The sequence below is a fragment of the Bos mutus genome, chromosome 17, assembly GCF_027580195.1.
Source record: "Bos mutus isolate GX-2022 chromosome 17, NWIPB_WYAK_1.1, whole genome shotgun sequence".
Taxonomy (NCBI): Eukaryota; Metazoa; Chordata; class Mammalia; order Artiodactyla; family Bovidae; genus Bos; species Bos mutus.
Window position 1 is genome coordinate 68,208,307 of NC_091633.1, and position 16,298 is coordinate 68,224,604.

At 47.8% G+C, this 16,298-nt stretch overlaps 1 protein-coding gene across 1 annotated transcript in view; it reads left to right on the top strand.

Moving 5' to 3' along the window:
* The first annotated feature begins 1,431 nt into the window (after positions 1-1,431).
* Positions 1,432-16,298, top strand: part of TMEM131L (transmembrane 131 like) — a 173,321-nt gene continuing 158,454 nt past the window's right edge. The window contains 3 exon segments of the mRNA XM_070386671.1: positions 1,432-1,625; positions 2,315-2,385; positions 15,265-15,308. Coding sequence (XP_070242772.1) covers positions 1,502-1,625; positions 2,315-2,385; positions 15,265-15,308 — 239 coding nt within the window. The 5' untranslated portion in view covers positions 1,432-1,501.

Below are 16,298 nucleotides of genomic sequence, written 5' to 3' on the forward strand. Positions count from 1 at the left end.
ATGCTGGCAGGCAAGTGGGAAAAAAAGGCAAGGGAGGGGAGGATACCAGAGAGTAGATAATGCAACATGCTTTGTATTTTTAACATGGACGTTTTATGTTTATGCTAATCTTCTTAAATGTTAAGTTCTGGCCAAGCCATTATGCTATTTAACCTTGTTTAGAGTTATGCCCAGACAGTGTGAGGCTGGGTACACAGTACTGTATTATGTCCTTGGGAAAGAGAGGATCCATAATTGACTTAGTTCCCTCCGCATCTGTCCTGCTATTCGACCACTGCTTTGCCATTGTCTAGACTCTAAGGCACCAGAAGCAATTAAACAGAGGATCAATGTAAGCAGACAGGTGTGCCCCGGTCACTTCCCCTCTTTATATTGCTTTTATTTTCTGAATTTCATACAAGCTACTCTGGAAGCAGCAAATTAACTAAAAATATCTTAAGACTGCCAATACTTCCAGCTTGTGTAGATGGCTTCCTGAATAAACCTTTGCTGTTGATCCCGTTGGCATAGCATTAACTTAAAAGAGATCTCCGATCTTATGTGTACTTTTTGGTTCTAGGCATCAAAAAATGGAGCCAGAAAACACATTTCCGAGTATCACTTATATTTCCGCGGGAATGTTAGAGACAGGCAACTGACCACGTCCCAGACCGCAGCCAGATTTCAGAAGAGGCTGGCTAAATTTTGCAATAGGAATCCGAAGAGGAGTGTGTGCAGGGTCTTTGAAACTGTAAATCCTCTCCGAAGAGGCTTCCCCACCTGTCACAACTGGACGGTCTCCACCGAGGGTGCCGGGCGCGCCACCGCCACGCGGCGCTGAGGTCAGCCTCTCGGGTCTTGCGGGAGCTCTTTTTATGCTAAATTACAGACTTCGCAGCCACCGGATACCCTCGTTGCAGACTGGCAGTAGCCATGTGGCTGCACTCGCCTTTCCAGACAACCAGTGCATTATTTCCACTAATAGCCTGCCCAGAGCCTCCAGCTGGGCGACTCTTCATCCCACCACCCACCATCACCCGGCGTCCCCGTGGGTCATAACGCGATCGTGGCCCGCGTGCCCAAACCAAGCAGAAACCACCTCAAAGTTCCTGGCGACAGTGGCCCGGGATCCCTTCCGCCGGCTCTCAGAGCCCCTGTCACGGTCGCGGAAAATGCCCGGAGCCCCCGCCTCGGGGAAGGCGGCCGCCAAGGGGCCTCGAGCCGGGCCCGCGGCCGTGCATTCCGCGCGGGGCGGGGCGGCGGCCGCGGCGTTCGCATTGTCCACGTTCCCCGCGCCCCTCGGCGTTCCGTCCCTCCCTATCTGTGGCGCACACGCGCGGAGCGAGCGGCGCGCCCGAGGCGGGCAGGCAGCAGCTGCGGCGGCGGCGGCGGGGGCGGCGCGGCGGCGCGGGGCGGGGCGGGGCGAGCGGGCGGCGCGGGGGCGGGCCCGGGCGAGGCGGCCGGGGCGCCAGCGAGCGGGCGGCGAGCGCGGCGAGCAGCCGAGAGGAGCGCGAGCAGCAGCATGGCGGGGCCCCGACGCCCGCAGCCTGGCTGCTACCGCCGCACCGCCGCGGCCGTGAACCTCCTGCTGGGCGTCTTCCACGTTCTCCTGCCCTGCGGCCGCCCGGGAGGGGCTCAGGGACAAGGTCAGCCTGGCGCCGCTCCGCGGGCTCCTCTCTCCACCCCGCCCCCCCCCCCCTTTCTTTTGGGGGAACCGCTGAGATCTGTAAGAGGGCGAGGGGAGGAACGGGAAAGGGGGAAGGAGAGCCTGCAATTCCGGGCTGGTGCCCTCCGCCCCCCGCGGCGTCCGCTCCCGCGCCCCCGGCCACCCGAAAGCTGGGCAGTCGCGGGGCTCGGGGACCGCGGCGCGGACCGCTAGCCGCGCGCGCCCCGGAGCCTTTGTGCGCGGGCCCCGGGCGCCCCGGGCGCAGCCCCCGCTTTGTGTGGCGCGCGCTGGGGCCCCGCCGCGGCCCGGTTTCCTGCAGCTTTGTTCCCGGAGCCCGGCCGCCAGGGCCGCGTCCGGCACTCGCCCGCTGCAGCTGCTGCGGGATGCGGAGCGCGGGGTCCCGTGGGGTTCCGCGGGGTGGCCTGCCTTGCTCCCAAGCGCGAGAACCCGCGAGCCCGCACGCAGTCGCCTCACAGTCCGAGGGGCTGCCGGCTCGCACCGGGTGCATTGTGTTCCGATCTGCGGCTGGCTCTTCGGGTGGCCTCCGCTTCTGGAAGGGAAGGGAGGCTTGTTTTGGTGAGGCGGGTGCACGGAGGAGACGATCGGGAAACAGGAAGCGTTTCTTTTCCGTGCATTAAAACCGCGGTATGTTTTTTGGTGTTGGTGCAGCGATCGAGCCCATGCCGAACGTGGTGGAGCTGTGGCAGGCGGAGGAAGGGGAACTCCTGCTGCCCACTCAGGTGAGGACGGCCGAGGTGACAGGGCGGCTGCCGGGGAGCGGGGCGGGGGGAGGGGGAGAGGCTCCGAGGCCGCGGCCCCCCCGCGGCGCGGGCGCTTGGGCCACTTTGCAAGACAAATAAACGGTCGGGCCGAGCCTGAACACCTGGCCACGGTGGCCTGCGCGGCCTCCTCCCGCGCCATGTGACAGGGCGTGAGTCACGCCGGCCCCAAGTTCAGGAGGTGGGAGCCGAGGCCACCTCAGCAGGGCCGCGGCTCGCGGCGCCGGTGCCCAGGGACAGGGCGGGCCCCTCGGCCGGCTGTGGTCCAGGGTGGGCGAGGGGCCCGTGCCCTGATCTCTCGGTGAGCCGTGCTGTGTGCCTGAGGACCACCGGAGGATGCAGTGTTGATTGCAGAAATGTTAGTGAACGGTCCTTGCCATTGGCCTTAAGTAGCTTTGTTTGGATGAAGATGGGACTTTAAAGGATGGTGATCTTGGATCTTTTCCAAGTCCCTTTAATTTGTGTTAAAATACAGCCTCTTGTTAAGAACTCGAATTTAAGGCCCCCACTCCCACCCCATGCGATATAATGATGGCACGTGGAAAAGTCGTTGGTAAAGATTGGTTGGACATTTGGCATCATCCAGAATTTACCACTGCCATAGAGTACAGCAAAGCCTTTGTGTTTAAGGTTTTTTAACTTCAGGAGAAATTTTCATTGACTGCAGATGTACATATTTAAATGTGATATTGAGTGTCTTTGAGCAGCGACAGTATGCATGCACAGCATGGGAGAAGCATGTTTTGGGTACGTGGGGGAGTGCTTTGAATCCTCAGGGAATAGTCAGTTTGTGTGCCATAGTTTTGAGGATGTTCATTACTTCCTCCATTGGTGGTAGCACTTAATTCTATGTTGTCTCTTGTGGCTGTTTAGAAAACAGGATGTGTAGCTGGAAATTGGTGACGCTGTGCAGTTTTACATTTCGGAGTGCTGCTAGGTATTTGGAATATTCGTTTTAATACAGTGCTAATGAATAACAGCTTCAAGGTGGAGAGGTAATTTTTTAGAGGAAAAATTTCCTGACCCTTCGCTGAAGGCCAGGGTGCTGCATAAGACCAGTCCTTGGAGAAAAACTCCTGTCGGGATAGGGATCAAACAGTTTGTCCTCTTAAAAGTTTATTCCTAAATGGATCCCCACCCCCCCACCCCCATTGTAAATGGCGAATGTGTAGTGTTAAAAAATGCAATAAGATAAAAAGAACAAAATAGAAATCATTCAGTTCCTGATGAGAGAACCATACTTAACATTTGACATATTTACTTTTAACAAATAAAGTATGGTCATATTTGTGTATATCAGAGTTTTCCACAGAGGTGTTAGTAACATTTGGGGCTGGAGAATTCTTTATTGTGGGCGGCTGGCGTGCTGTCACGCCATTAGAGCATCTGCCTCTATCCACTGGATGCCAGTGGCTCTTAGTTCTCTCTCCCCCTTGTCCCTCCCCCCCTCCTCCCCAATTTGTGACAGCTAAAAATGTCTCCAGACGTTGCCAAATGTCTCTCGGGAGCAGAATTGCCTGGGTTGAGAAGCACTGGTGTATATCTATACATATTTGCATTTTTACTCAATTGTACCCTCTACCTCTTAACTGGTTAGTGTTGACAGCCAACCCAGACTGAAAGGAAAGTAAATTATAGACTTTCATTTGTTACAGCAGTAGCGGAAGGCCCAGTCACTGTCCTCAGAGGTGGAAATGTCAGTCTCTGATATGATGAAGGGTTTTATTTATAGGCTCAAAAGTGATTTTATTTAATTCTTAATTTCTGGTTTTGTTTATATGTATAATATAGTTTGTTTTGGTAAAATAGTGTTAGAATTTCAGAAGCTGTCCCTCTGGCATGTTCACTATAGGAGCGCTTATACCTAAGCTATTTTGATCAAAGCTGTAATGAAAGTGAAACTGATGTTCAAAATCATTTTCTAAATATTTCATCTCTGTGTGTATGTGTATTTTTTTGAAATTGTTTTACCGTGCATGTACCTGGGTAGGGGTAGGGATAGATGTGGGTCTATTTGTATTTATCTATCTAAGCTGCATGTCTGTCTCAATGGCTCGTGTGTGTGTGTGTGTGTGTGTGTGTGTGTGTGTGTGAGTGTAAGTGTAAACTGCAGAGAATTCTGAAGAGAGTTATTTTTAGGGAATTCTTTTCAAAGTAGTTTGAATTTTTTCAGAAAAAGTTCCCCTCATATGTGTTATGGAGTCAGCTCAAAGTAGACTATTTATAGGTGTTATTTAAATTTGAAGGTTTTCTGCTTAATGAATTTGTAAGTTGGGTTGCTTTCAGGAAGACTTAAAGATGGCTTCGGAAGCTAAGATTTGTCAGTGGTTGGTAAGATAGGAGTGTCCGAAGCTGTGGTGTTGCAAAATTGAATACTAACACTGGCCGACACTTGTCATTTGCACAGTTCTCTCTTTTGGAAATGTTTTTTTGTCAATTGGGCCTTTTTTCTTTTTTTCTTTTTCTAATGGCTCTCTTAACGGACCAAGAACTTGAATAATGCATCATTAGTAAAACCAGATATAACTGAGTTGTTATAAGCTGCCAGACCTCCAGGGTTTGACTCGGGGCTCCGTTCTTCCCGCCTCTCTATCCTGTTTCTTCATCCGCAGAATGGGGTTAATAGTGGTGCTGATCTCAGGATTTTGTGCCGATTAAGTGCCTTGAACTTAGTGCTTAATACAGGTTTCCTATTATTGTGGCAGTATTCTCATCTGACCCCTATATTTGGTCACTGGAGAGTGTGGAACAGCTTTCCTGCTTTGAAGGGGCTGAGCCAGTGCAGATAACTGAGCAGTAGTATGTGCCTAGCAATTGCATAGTGGCTCAGACTGTTGCAACAGTCTGTCTGCAGTACAGGAGACCCGGGTTCAATCCCTGGGTCAGGAAGATCCCCTGGAGAAGGGAATGGCAACCCACTCCAGTATTCTTGCCTGGAGAATTCCATGGACAGAAGAGCCTGGCAGGTTACAGTCCATGGGGTTGAAGAGTCAGACACAACTGAGCAACTCACATTTATTATGTGCCCAGCAATTGCATAGGTAAGTTATATTATTCATATCTTTTTGTTATATACTCTTGTTTTGTAAAATATTTTGGTCTAAGGACAGTAAAACTTGATCTGTGTTGATAACAAGAAGGGAGAAGAAAACATGTTATTTTACAGTTAGATTTACAGAATTTTCCCTCTCCTCTGATTGTGCTTCATCCAGGCTTTCACCATGCCAACTCCCAAGCAAATGCTTTTGTCAAATATTTTATTGTCAAGAAGTAGTTGCGTGTGTGCGAGACACTGCTGTGTGCCCCTTCTTACTCTTCCTCCAAGGTCAGAAACTTCCGGGATTCCCTGTGAACCATTTGACCTGTTCTGGGCCTGAGGCCTTTTGTGATCTGACCTTGTCCATGGCCTTGCTCGCTCCTCCAGGACACTCGTCTGCCCCTTGGCTAGCCAGGCCCAACACGGGTCTGTTGAATGGAACCATGAATTCTGTTGCCTTGCCGTCTATCCAAGACCAGTCCTTCCTGACCCCTACCTTGGCATTGGCACTGTCTACATTTCTCTTACCTCTTTGAGTTCTTTGAGGGTATGGATTTGTTTTCTTTCTCTTGTGTATGCCTTGTTGCCCTAATTGGGTTTCCCTTAAGAGAGTTTGGGCGTCTACGCTTGGTGGCCCCATTGTGGGGCATTCAGGGGTTCTTCCTGCTGAAAGAGGAGCAGTGGTCAGTGTCTTTTCTAGTTCCCTGTTTAGGAGGTTAGTCTTTCTCAAAGATTGATGGACTATCTTAGACATTGAGTTCTTATTATTAATAATCACATTTCTATTAGTTCTAGGCACAAGAAGGGCAATCTAGAATTTATTAATTTAGTCTCTTCAGCCTTTGCTGGGGTGAGAAGCCTCACTCCTAAGGGTCTGAGCCTTGAACATGGCTGCTGAGGAGGAGCAGCTGTTACCTGGTCCAGAAGCGTGTTGGTTTGGGATGGGGTGGGATGGGATGGGGAGGCCACGCTCTTCTGGCCTGGTTGGTCCATCTAGCAAAGAGCTGACCTGGGTTCAGATAGTACAGTGTTGAATAAGAAATGTTTTTGCCTTTAAAAATCCCACAGCTTGTTTATTTTACCCTCTCAAGCCTGAGTGTGTAGATAACGGAAATCAGTGGAAAAGTGAAACAGGAAATGGCAGAGTATCTCAGGTACTAAGGAAATAGCCTCTTGCTCCAGGCCAGGAAGCACCGCCTAGTATTTGGAAAGCTTTTTGTCATAGAGTTTTATTTTTGGTTACATCAGATTCCACTGTTAACGTCAAAAAATACTAACATGGGATGAATACTGCTGGCATTGTTTAAAAGCCCTCGAGTTGTTCAGTTCAGTCACTCCGTTGTGTCTGACTCTTTGTGACCCCATGGACTGCAGCACACCAGGCCTCCCTGTCCGTCACCAACTCCCGGAGCTCACTCAAACTCATGTCCATTGAGTCGGTGATGCCATCCAGCCATCTCATCCTCTGTTGTTCCCCTCTCTTCCCACCTTCACTCTTTCCCGGCATCAGGGTCTTTTCAAATGAGTTAGCTCTTTGCATCAGGTGGCCCAAGTACTGGAGTTTCAGCTTCAGCATCAGTCCTTCCAGTGAACATTCAGGACTGATATCCTTTAGGATGGACTGGTTGGATCTCCTGGCAGTCCAAGGGACTCTCAGGAGTCTTCTCCAACACCACAGTTCAAAAGCGTCAGTTCTTTTGTGCTCAGCTTTCTTTATGGTCCAACTCTCACATCCATACATGACCACCGGAAAAACCATAGCTTTGATTAGACAGATCTTTGTAGGCAAACTAATGTCTCTGCTTTTTAATATACTGTCTAGGTTTGTCATAGCTTTTCTTCAAAGGGGCAAGCGTCTTTCAATTTTATGGCTGCAGTCACCATCTGCAGTGATTTTGGAGTCTAAGAAAATAAAGTCTGTCATTATTTCCCCATCTGTTTGCCATGATGAAACTGGATGCCATGGTCTTAGGTTTTTGAATGTTGAGTTTTAAGCCAGCTTTTTTACTCTCCTCTTTTACTTTCATTAAGAATCTTTTTAGTTCTTCACTTTCTGCCATAAGGGTGGTATCATCTGAATATCTGAGGTTATTGATATTTTTCCCAGCCTTCTTGGTTCTAGTTTGTGCTTCATCCAGCCCGGCATTTCACACGATGTACTCTGCATATAAATTAAATAAGCAGGGTGACAATATACAGCCTTGATGTACTCCTTTCCCTATTTGGAACCCGTCCGTTGTTCCATGTCTGTTTCTAACGTTGCTTCTTGACCTGCATGCAGATTTCTCAGGAGGCAGGTCAGGTGGTCTGGTATTCCCATCTCTCTTAAGAATTTTCCGTAGTTTGTTGTGATTCACACAGTCAGAGGCTTTGGTGTAGTCAATAAAGCAGGAGACTAACAAAAAGAAGAACTGTCTGAATTTTTCTGTGATCCAGTGGATGTTGGCAGTTTGATCTCTGGTTCCTCTGCCTTTTCTAAATCCAGTTTGAACATCTGGAAGTTCACGGTTGACGTACTGTTGAAGCTTGGCTTAGAGAATTTTGAGCATTACTTTGCTAGCAGGTGAGATGAGTGCAATTGTGTGGTAGTTTGAGCATTCTTTGGCATTGCCTTTCTTTGGGATTGAAGTGAAAACTGACCTTTTCCAGTCCTGTGGCCACTGCTGAGTATTCCAAGTTTGCTGGCATATTGAGTGCAGCACTTTCACAGCATCATCTTTTAGGATTTGAAATAGCTCAACTGGAATTCCATCACCTCCACTAGCTTTGTTCGTAGTGATGCTTCCTAAGGCCCACTTGACTTCACATTCCAGGATATCTGGCTCCAGGAGAGTGATCACACCATTGTGATTATCTGGCTCATGAAGATCTTTTTTGTACAGTTCTTATGTGTATTCTTGCCACCTCTTCTTAATATCTTCTCCTTCTGTTAGGTCCATACCATTTCTGTCTTTTATTGTGCCCACCTTTGCATGAAATGTTCCCTTGGTGTCTCTGTAATTTTCTTGAAGAGATCTCTAGTCTTTCCCATTCTATAACACCCTCGGATGTTGACTCATGCTAAGACTCCGGAAGCTATGAAGTGTTGAGAGCTGATTTCAGATGAGGAAGTTGAGACCCCACAGTGGGTAAGTAACTTGTCCAAGGTGATAAGCACGCAGCAGTCATGGAATTTGAACCCTGGAGACGTTCAGCGTGAGATCGGGCTTTTGGCCCCCTTGCTCCTTTGTGAGTTTTAGCACCGTCTGACCAGAAAAATACTGTGGTGCTGATAAAGTGCCCATGTCTGAGAGAAATAAATGGATGTTCAGTTTCAAATTTTAAAAATTTGCTTAATTGAGTTTAAAAAAATAGTTATATCTACTGCTATTAACATTTTTAATTGGAAAAAATTTTTATTTAGCTATAATTGACATAAAATGTTCCATGAGTTTTAGGTTTATACCATAATAATTCTATACTTGGAGCTGCTGAAAAATGATCACCACAGTCAGTCTAGTTAACTTTTATTTATTTTTTAGTTTTTGGCCACGCCATATGAATCTTACTTCACCAACTAGGGATTGAACCCGCACCCCCTGTATTGGAAGCCTGGAGTCCTAACCACTGGCCCACCAGGGAAGTCTCAATAAGTCTAGTTAACATCTATCACCATACCTAGTAACAAACATTTTTTTCTTGTGATGAGAACTTATAAGATTTACTCTCAGCCAATTTCACATATGCTGTACAATATTATTTACTGTGGTCACCAGGCTCTACATTATATCCTTGTGACAAATTACTCATTTTATAAATGAAGTCCGCACCTTTTGACATCCTTCATTCATTTTGCCCAACCCCCGTCCCCCTGCCCCTGGGAACCACCAATCTGTTCCCTGTATCTGTGAACTTGGTGTTCTGTTTTTTTTGTTCTGTTTTGTTAAAGATTCCACAAATGAAGCGAGATCATACGGAATTTGGTCTTCGACTTATTTCACCTTGCATAATGCCCTCAAAGTCTGTTCATGTTGTTACAAATGGCAAGATTTCATTTTTTTAATATGGCTGAGTAATATTCCAGTGTGTTTTCATACCACATGTTCTTCATCCATCCATCCATCAGTGGACACTTAGATTACTACTTAGGTTGAGTCTTTGTGTTGGCTACTGTAAATAATGCTGCAGTGAGCTTAGATGTGTATATCTATCTATCTATTATATATCTCTTCAAGTTACTGTTTTAGTTTCTTTGGATCAATACTCAGACATGGAGTTGCTGGATCGTATGGTAGTTCTGGTTTTAATTTTTTGCGGAACCTCCGTACTGTTTCCATAGTGGCTGCACCACGGTACATCCCACTGGCAGTGCCCGAGGGTTCCCTTTTTTCCACATCTTCTCCAACCTTTGTGATCTTTTGTCTTTTTGATAATAGCCTTCTGACAGGTATGGGGCAGTGCTCACTAGTATTTAGGAAACAGATTGTGCTTAGCCCTGCAGACATTTATGCACACATACTGTGGGCTGAGCACTGTTTGAGGTGCTGAGGCTGTCACGGGGAACAAGGAAAGAAAACCACTGCGTGCACTGAGCTGCCTGTTTAATGGAGGCACATGGGTAATAAATGAGAAGTAGACAAAATTGTAAGTTATGTAGTCTGTTAGAAGGGCATCAGTGATAATGTGGTGGCAGACTGGAGGAAGATTTGGACAATAGGAATTACAGTTTTAATTTAAGAGGTCAAGGTAGGCATATGACTCTGCAGTCCCACGCCTGGGCGAGTATCAAGAGAAAAACATGATCTAAAAGGATACGTGTGCCCCAGTGTTCCCTGCAGCACTGTTTACAATAGCCAACACATGGACGCAGCCTCGATGTCCATCAGCCGAGGAACGAATCAGGAAGATGTGCTGCATGTATGCAGTGTACTGTTTCTCAGCATTAAAAAGAATGAAAGCGCCATGTGCAGCAGCATGGATGGACCTGGAAATTGTCACTGAGTGAAGTTAGAGAAGATATATCGTATGATATCCTTTATATGTAGCATCTAGAAAGAAATGATAAAATTAACTTCTTTACAAAACAGGGATTTACAGACTCAGAATGAACTTATGGTTGCCAGGGGGTAGGATGAGGGGAAGGGATAGTTAGGGAGCTTGGGATGGACACGTCAGTTCAGTTCAGTTGCTCAGTCATGCTCTTTGTGACCCCATGGACTGCAGCATGCCAGGCTTCCCTGTCCATCACCAACTCCTGGAGCTTACTCAAACTCGTGTCCGTCACGTTGGTGAGCCATCCAACCATCTCACCCTCTGTTGTCCCTTTCTCCTCCCACCTTCAGTCTTTCCCAGCATCAGGGTCTTTCTAGTGAGTCAATTCTTCGCATTAGGTGGCCAAAGTACTGGAGTTTCATCTTCAGCATCAGTCCTTCCAATAAATATTCAGGACTGATTTCCTTTAGGATGGACTGGTTGGATCTCCTCGCAGTCCAAGGGACTCTGAAGAGTCTTCTCCAACACAACAGTTCAAAAGCATCTATTCTTCGGCGCTCAGCTTTCTTTATAGTCCAACTCTCACATCCATGCATGACTACTGGAAAAACCATAGCTTTGCGACTAGATGGACCTTTGTTGGCAAAGTAATCTCTCTGCTTTTTAATACGCTGTCTTGGTTTGTCATAGCTTTTCTTCCAAGGAGCAAGCGTCCTTTAATTTCATGGCTGCTGTCACCATCTGCAGTGATTTTGGAGCCCCCAAAAATAAAGTCTGTCGTTGTTTCCCTATCTGTTTGCCATGCAGTGATGGGACTGGATCCCATGATCTTAATTTTCTGAATGTTGGGTTTTAAGCCAGCTTTTTCACTCTCTTCTTTTTACTTTCAGAAATCAAGACGCTTTTTAGTTCTTCACTTTCTGCCATAAGGGTGGTGTCATCTGCATATCTGAGGTTATTGATATTTCTCCTGGCAGTCTTGATTCCAGCTTATGCTTCATCCAGTCTGTATTTTGCGTGATGTACTCTGCGTAAAAGTTAAATAAGCAGGATGACAATATGCAGCCTTGAGGTACTCCTTTCCTGATTTGGAACCAGTCTGTTCCATGTCCAGTTCTAACTGTCGCTACTTGACCTGCATACAAATTTCTCAGGAGGCAGGTGAGGTGGTCTGGTATTCCCATCTCTTGAAGAATTTTCCATAGTCTGTTGTGATCCACACAGTCAAAGGCTTTGGTGTAGTCAATAAAGCAGGAGACTAACAAAAAGCAAGAACTGTCTGTCTTTTTCTGTGATCCAGTAGATGTTGGCAATTTGATCTCTGGTTCCTCTGCCTTTTCTAAATCCAGCTTGAACATCTGGAAGTTCACAGTTGACATACTGTTGAAGCTTGGCTTGGAGAATTTTGAGCATTACTTTGCTAGCATGTGCTGCTGTTGCTGCTGCTAAGTTGATTCAGTCGTGTCCGACTCTGTGCGACCCCATATACGGCACCCCATCAGGCTCCCCTGTCCCTGGGATTCTCCAGGCAAGAACACTGGAGTGGGTTGCCATTTCCTTCTCCAATGCATGAAAGTGAAAAGTGAAAGTGAAGTTGCTCAGTTGTGTCCAACTCTTAGCGACCCCATGGCCTGCAGCCTACCAGGCTCCTCCATCCATGGGAGTTTCCAGGCAAGAGTACTGGAGTGGGGTGCCATTGCCTTCTCTGTGCTAGCGTGTGAGATGAGTGCAATTATGCGGTAGTTTGAACATTCTTTGGCATTGCCTTTCTTTGGGATTGAAGTGAAAACTGACCTTTTCCAGTCCTGTGGCCACTGCTGAGTTTTCCAAATTTGCTGGCATATTGAGGACAGCACTTTCACAGCATCATCTTTTAGAATTTGAAATAGCTCAGCTGGAATTCTATCACCTCCAGTAACTTTGTAGTGATGCTTCCTAAGGCCCACTTGACTTCATACTCTGGTATGTCTGGCTCTAGGTGAGTGAGCACACCATTTTGATTATCTAGATCATAAGACCTTTTTTGTATAGTTCTGTGTATTCTTATCACCTCTTCTTAATCTCTTCTGCTGTTTCTGCCCTTTATTATGCCCATCTTTGCGTGAAATGTTGGTATTTGTAATTTTCTTGAGATCTCTGGTCTTTCCCATTCTGTTGTTTTCCTCTATTTCTTTGCTGTGGTCCACTTAGAGTCCTGCTGTCACAAGGGGGCATGTTTTATGCTTGTGTTTTGAATGGGAGCCAGAACCCTGCTGAAGTGTGGCTGTAGAGATTGGGGTGAGTGTGTCAAAGTCAAGTGTCGGTTGCTCAATTCCCAGTTCAGGAGCTTGGAGCCAGGTTCTTGAGCAGAGATTAACGTGGTGACCTTGACTGCCGGGTTCTGTAAGTAATGACTGATGTTGAGGAAGATGGGCCACTCAGGGACTGACACACAGGATGGGTTGAGTGCAGCAGTCTTTTTATTTGTTAAAATTTTATTATTATTTTTTATTGGAGTATAATTGCTTTACAATACTGTGTTAGTTTCCACTGTACAATGAAGTGAATCAGCTGTGTGTGTGTGTGTGTGTGTGTGTTCGTACTCAGTTGCTCAGTCATGTCTGACTCTCTGCAACCCCATGGACTGTAGCCCTCCAGCCTCCTCTGGAGCCAGTTGCCATTTCCTATTCCAGGGGATCTTCTTGATCCAGGGATTGAACCCGTGTCTCCAGTGGTGAAGAGTCAGCTATACGTATTCACGCATCCCTTCCCTCTTGAGCCTCCCACCCTCCCCCCTCTCTAGGTCATCTCAGAGCACCGAGCTGAGCTTCCTGCGTATATAGCAGCTTCCCACTAGCAATCGGATTTACTCATGGTAGTGTATGTATTTGTCAGCCCTAATTTCCTGATTCCTCCCACCTGCTCTCCTCCCCACCCCACGTGGCCACATGTCCGTTTTCTATTTCTGCATCTCTGTTCCTGCTCTGCTTACTTGGTTCATCTACACCATTGTTTAAATCCCACGTATATGTGTTAACATAGATATCTTTTCTCCTTCTGTCTGATTTTGTATGCAGACTCAGTGGCAATCTTTAAATTTTTTTTTATTGAGGTATAACTGATGTCAGTATTAGATAAATTGAGGTGATTCTTCTGCCCCCATCTTGTCCCTCTCCTGTGCCGACTCCTAGTTTCTTCTCTATGTCAGTGCGTGTTTTTTTTGTATTCCCTAGTTGTAATTTTTTTTAGATTCCACATGCAAGTGATATCATACAGTATTTGTCTTTCTCTGTCTTATTTTCATTTTTTATGGCTGAGTAGTATTCCATTTGTGTGTGTGTGTGTGTGTGTGTGTGTGTGTGTGTGTGTGTATCACATCTTCATCCGTTCATCTGTTGATGGGCATTTGGGCTGTGTCCATATCTTAGCTCTTGGAAATAGAGGTGCTGTGAACACGGGTGCGTGTATCTTTTTCGAATCAGTGTTTTTGTTTTTCTCAGATACATACTCAAGCGGAACTGCTGCCTATATGGTACTTCTGTTTTTAGTTTTTTGAGAAACCTCTGTAATACTCTCTGTAACCCCCATTCCCACCAGCAGTAGAGGAGGGTTTCCTTTTTCCACGTCCCGGAAAGGCAGCAGCCTTCCATAGCCTGGAAAGCCGTTACAGTGGTCATGTAGGCCTGGGCGCTGGTGGCTCGGGCTCATTTGCAGGCAGAAGGGGTGGAGAAGGACAGGTCTGCTGAGGGGACAGATCCTCTGCTTGGGGGTGACAGGTTTGCCCAGGGGTCAGGGGGTGTGAGGGCCTCCTGGACATGAGTGGGCCCTTGGCAGGGACCCCTGACGTTGCGAGTCTGGTGTGGCTGTTTCCGGGAGATGGTGTGCAGACCCTGGAGCTGTTTGGTGGTGGCGCTGCAGCTAAGTTAACTGGTCCTTCCCATCCTGTGGGGTCTGACTTAGCTTGTTTGAGCCTCAGCTTTCATAGGAGGGTGGGCATTGATGTAAACGTGTTTGAGTGAGAGGTTGGGGCTATAGACAGGGATTTGGGCCCTGTGGCTCCAGGAGCAGGTTAACAGTCAGAGGGCGTCAGTGCATGGAGGTCTGGGCTCAGGGGGCAGGGCGGCCGGGGGCAGGGCGGCCGGCAGGGCGGGGGGCTGGGGCTGGGGTGCGGAGGAAGAGGAGGGCTGGGTAGAAAGCCGCCCACGGTGCGGCTTCGGGAGAGGACAGAAGCCAAGGGCGTGAGTGCCCGCACTCGCCCGCGCAGCGCTGAAGTGGACCTGCCCTTTTGCTCCTGTTGCAAGTGCCTTGTCTTTTCACCCTCTTGGTGCATGTCTCCTGGCCACAGTGTAGCATGGTAGGTCGCAGAGGTTTTGGAAGTGGATCGGAGTTCAGTGTTTATGCCATTCATAGCATGGTCAGCTTTTTTATGTCGGAGTCGACATATATAGGGTGTTCATATAGGGGATTCTGAGCTATTCAGTACAGTTTTTATATTTGGGGATTTTAATTATCATTAAACTTTGGTGTGATTAAGCTTGAACGTCAGAAAAGGCTTTTGGAGAGGAGAGTGGTGTCCTGCCAGCTTTGAGACCGTGCTTTGCTGGCAGTCTTAAACAGGTAGACCGTCTGCTTGCAGTGTGCATCTGAGGAATCACTTGGTGGGCTCCGGCTGTCAGTGCACCATTATAGTGTCATTCTTTTCAGTAAGTGTTTATTGAGTGTGTGCTGTGTGGCAGGCACTGTTTTAGACAAGTTCATCACCCTTGCGGGATTTGAAGAAGGTTTTATTTTTGTTTTTTGGGAGATGGTGTGTTTCTCTGAAACAGCTGCTAAAGCATGTTCTTTCTCAATAGGGTGATTCTGAAGACGACACAGAGGAGCAGTCTCAAGAACAGAGGTAAGGAAAGGATGGGAGCGAATCCGGGTAAAGCTCCCTGCCCGCTTTGGATGCTGTCTCACGTCTTGGAATGTGTGTTTATGTATTTAATAATACCTGTGAGAAATGTTTCTTTTTGACATTTGGGGTATCTGGACTCTCTAATAATACGGTTTTGTTTGAAAATGAAGTTGCACCGAAAGCTCTGGAGACACCCCCCGTCCCAGCTTCACGCTCCTGTGACGTCCTTGCACGCTCCGTGCTGTACACGCTCGGTTCTGTCTACACACACCTGTTGGTCATCACGGTGCTAGGAGCCGAACACAACACTTTGACTAAGACCTGCTTGTGTGCAGTAGGGAAGCCAGACATTACTGTAAATAAAGCAAAACAGTTATGTTTATAATAAGAACTATCAGTAATTCAACTGCTGTGGGAGAGATGAGTGCGGTGGGTCACGTGGACAGGTGGTCAGAGGTGACGCTGGAGCTGAAGTGTGGGAATGCGTGGGGGCAGCCACGTGCCGGGCGGAAGGAAGGGAGGGTGCCAGGGCCCGCGGTGGGAGGCACTGGAGGCGGTGCAGGGGCCTGGAGACGGCCAGTGCGTTTCTGTAGGATCAGGGGTGAGGCGGGACCTGAGAGGAGACCACAGTGACGAGATGCAGCTGTATTTTTGTAAGCGTGAGGTGAGTGGGTAAAAGTGGCCGGCAAATCAAAAGATGTAAAGTCCATTTTTAAGAGAATCTTTGGTCCCAGGGCCCCCTGGGTTCACTGCTGTCAAACTGGGGTATCTGGTACCTTGGAAGGACCTCAGTACTCTCTAAGTGGTGCCTGGGCAAGAGGGTATGTTTCAGAGAATCGGCTTCTGGCTTCCCAGCATCCGTGTACCGTCCTGAAACTGATCTGAGATCGCAAGTCATCGTTTCCCACCTCTTCTCTCACAATCTCACTCCTCTGCTTTGCCGAAGAAAGGCATGCCTTTGACCGGGGCCTCATCTTCCTTTGTGCTTCA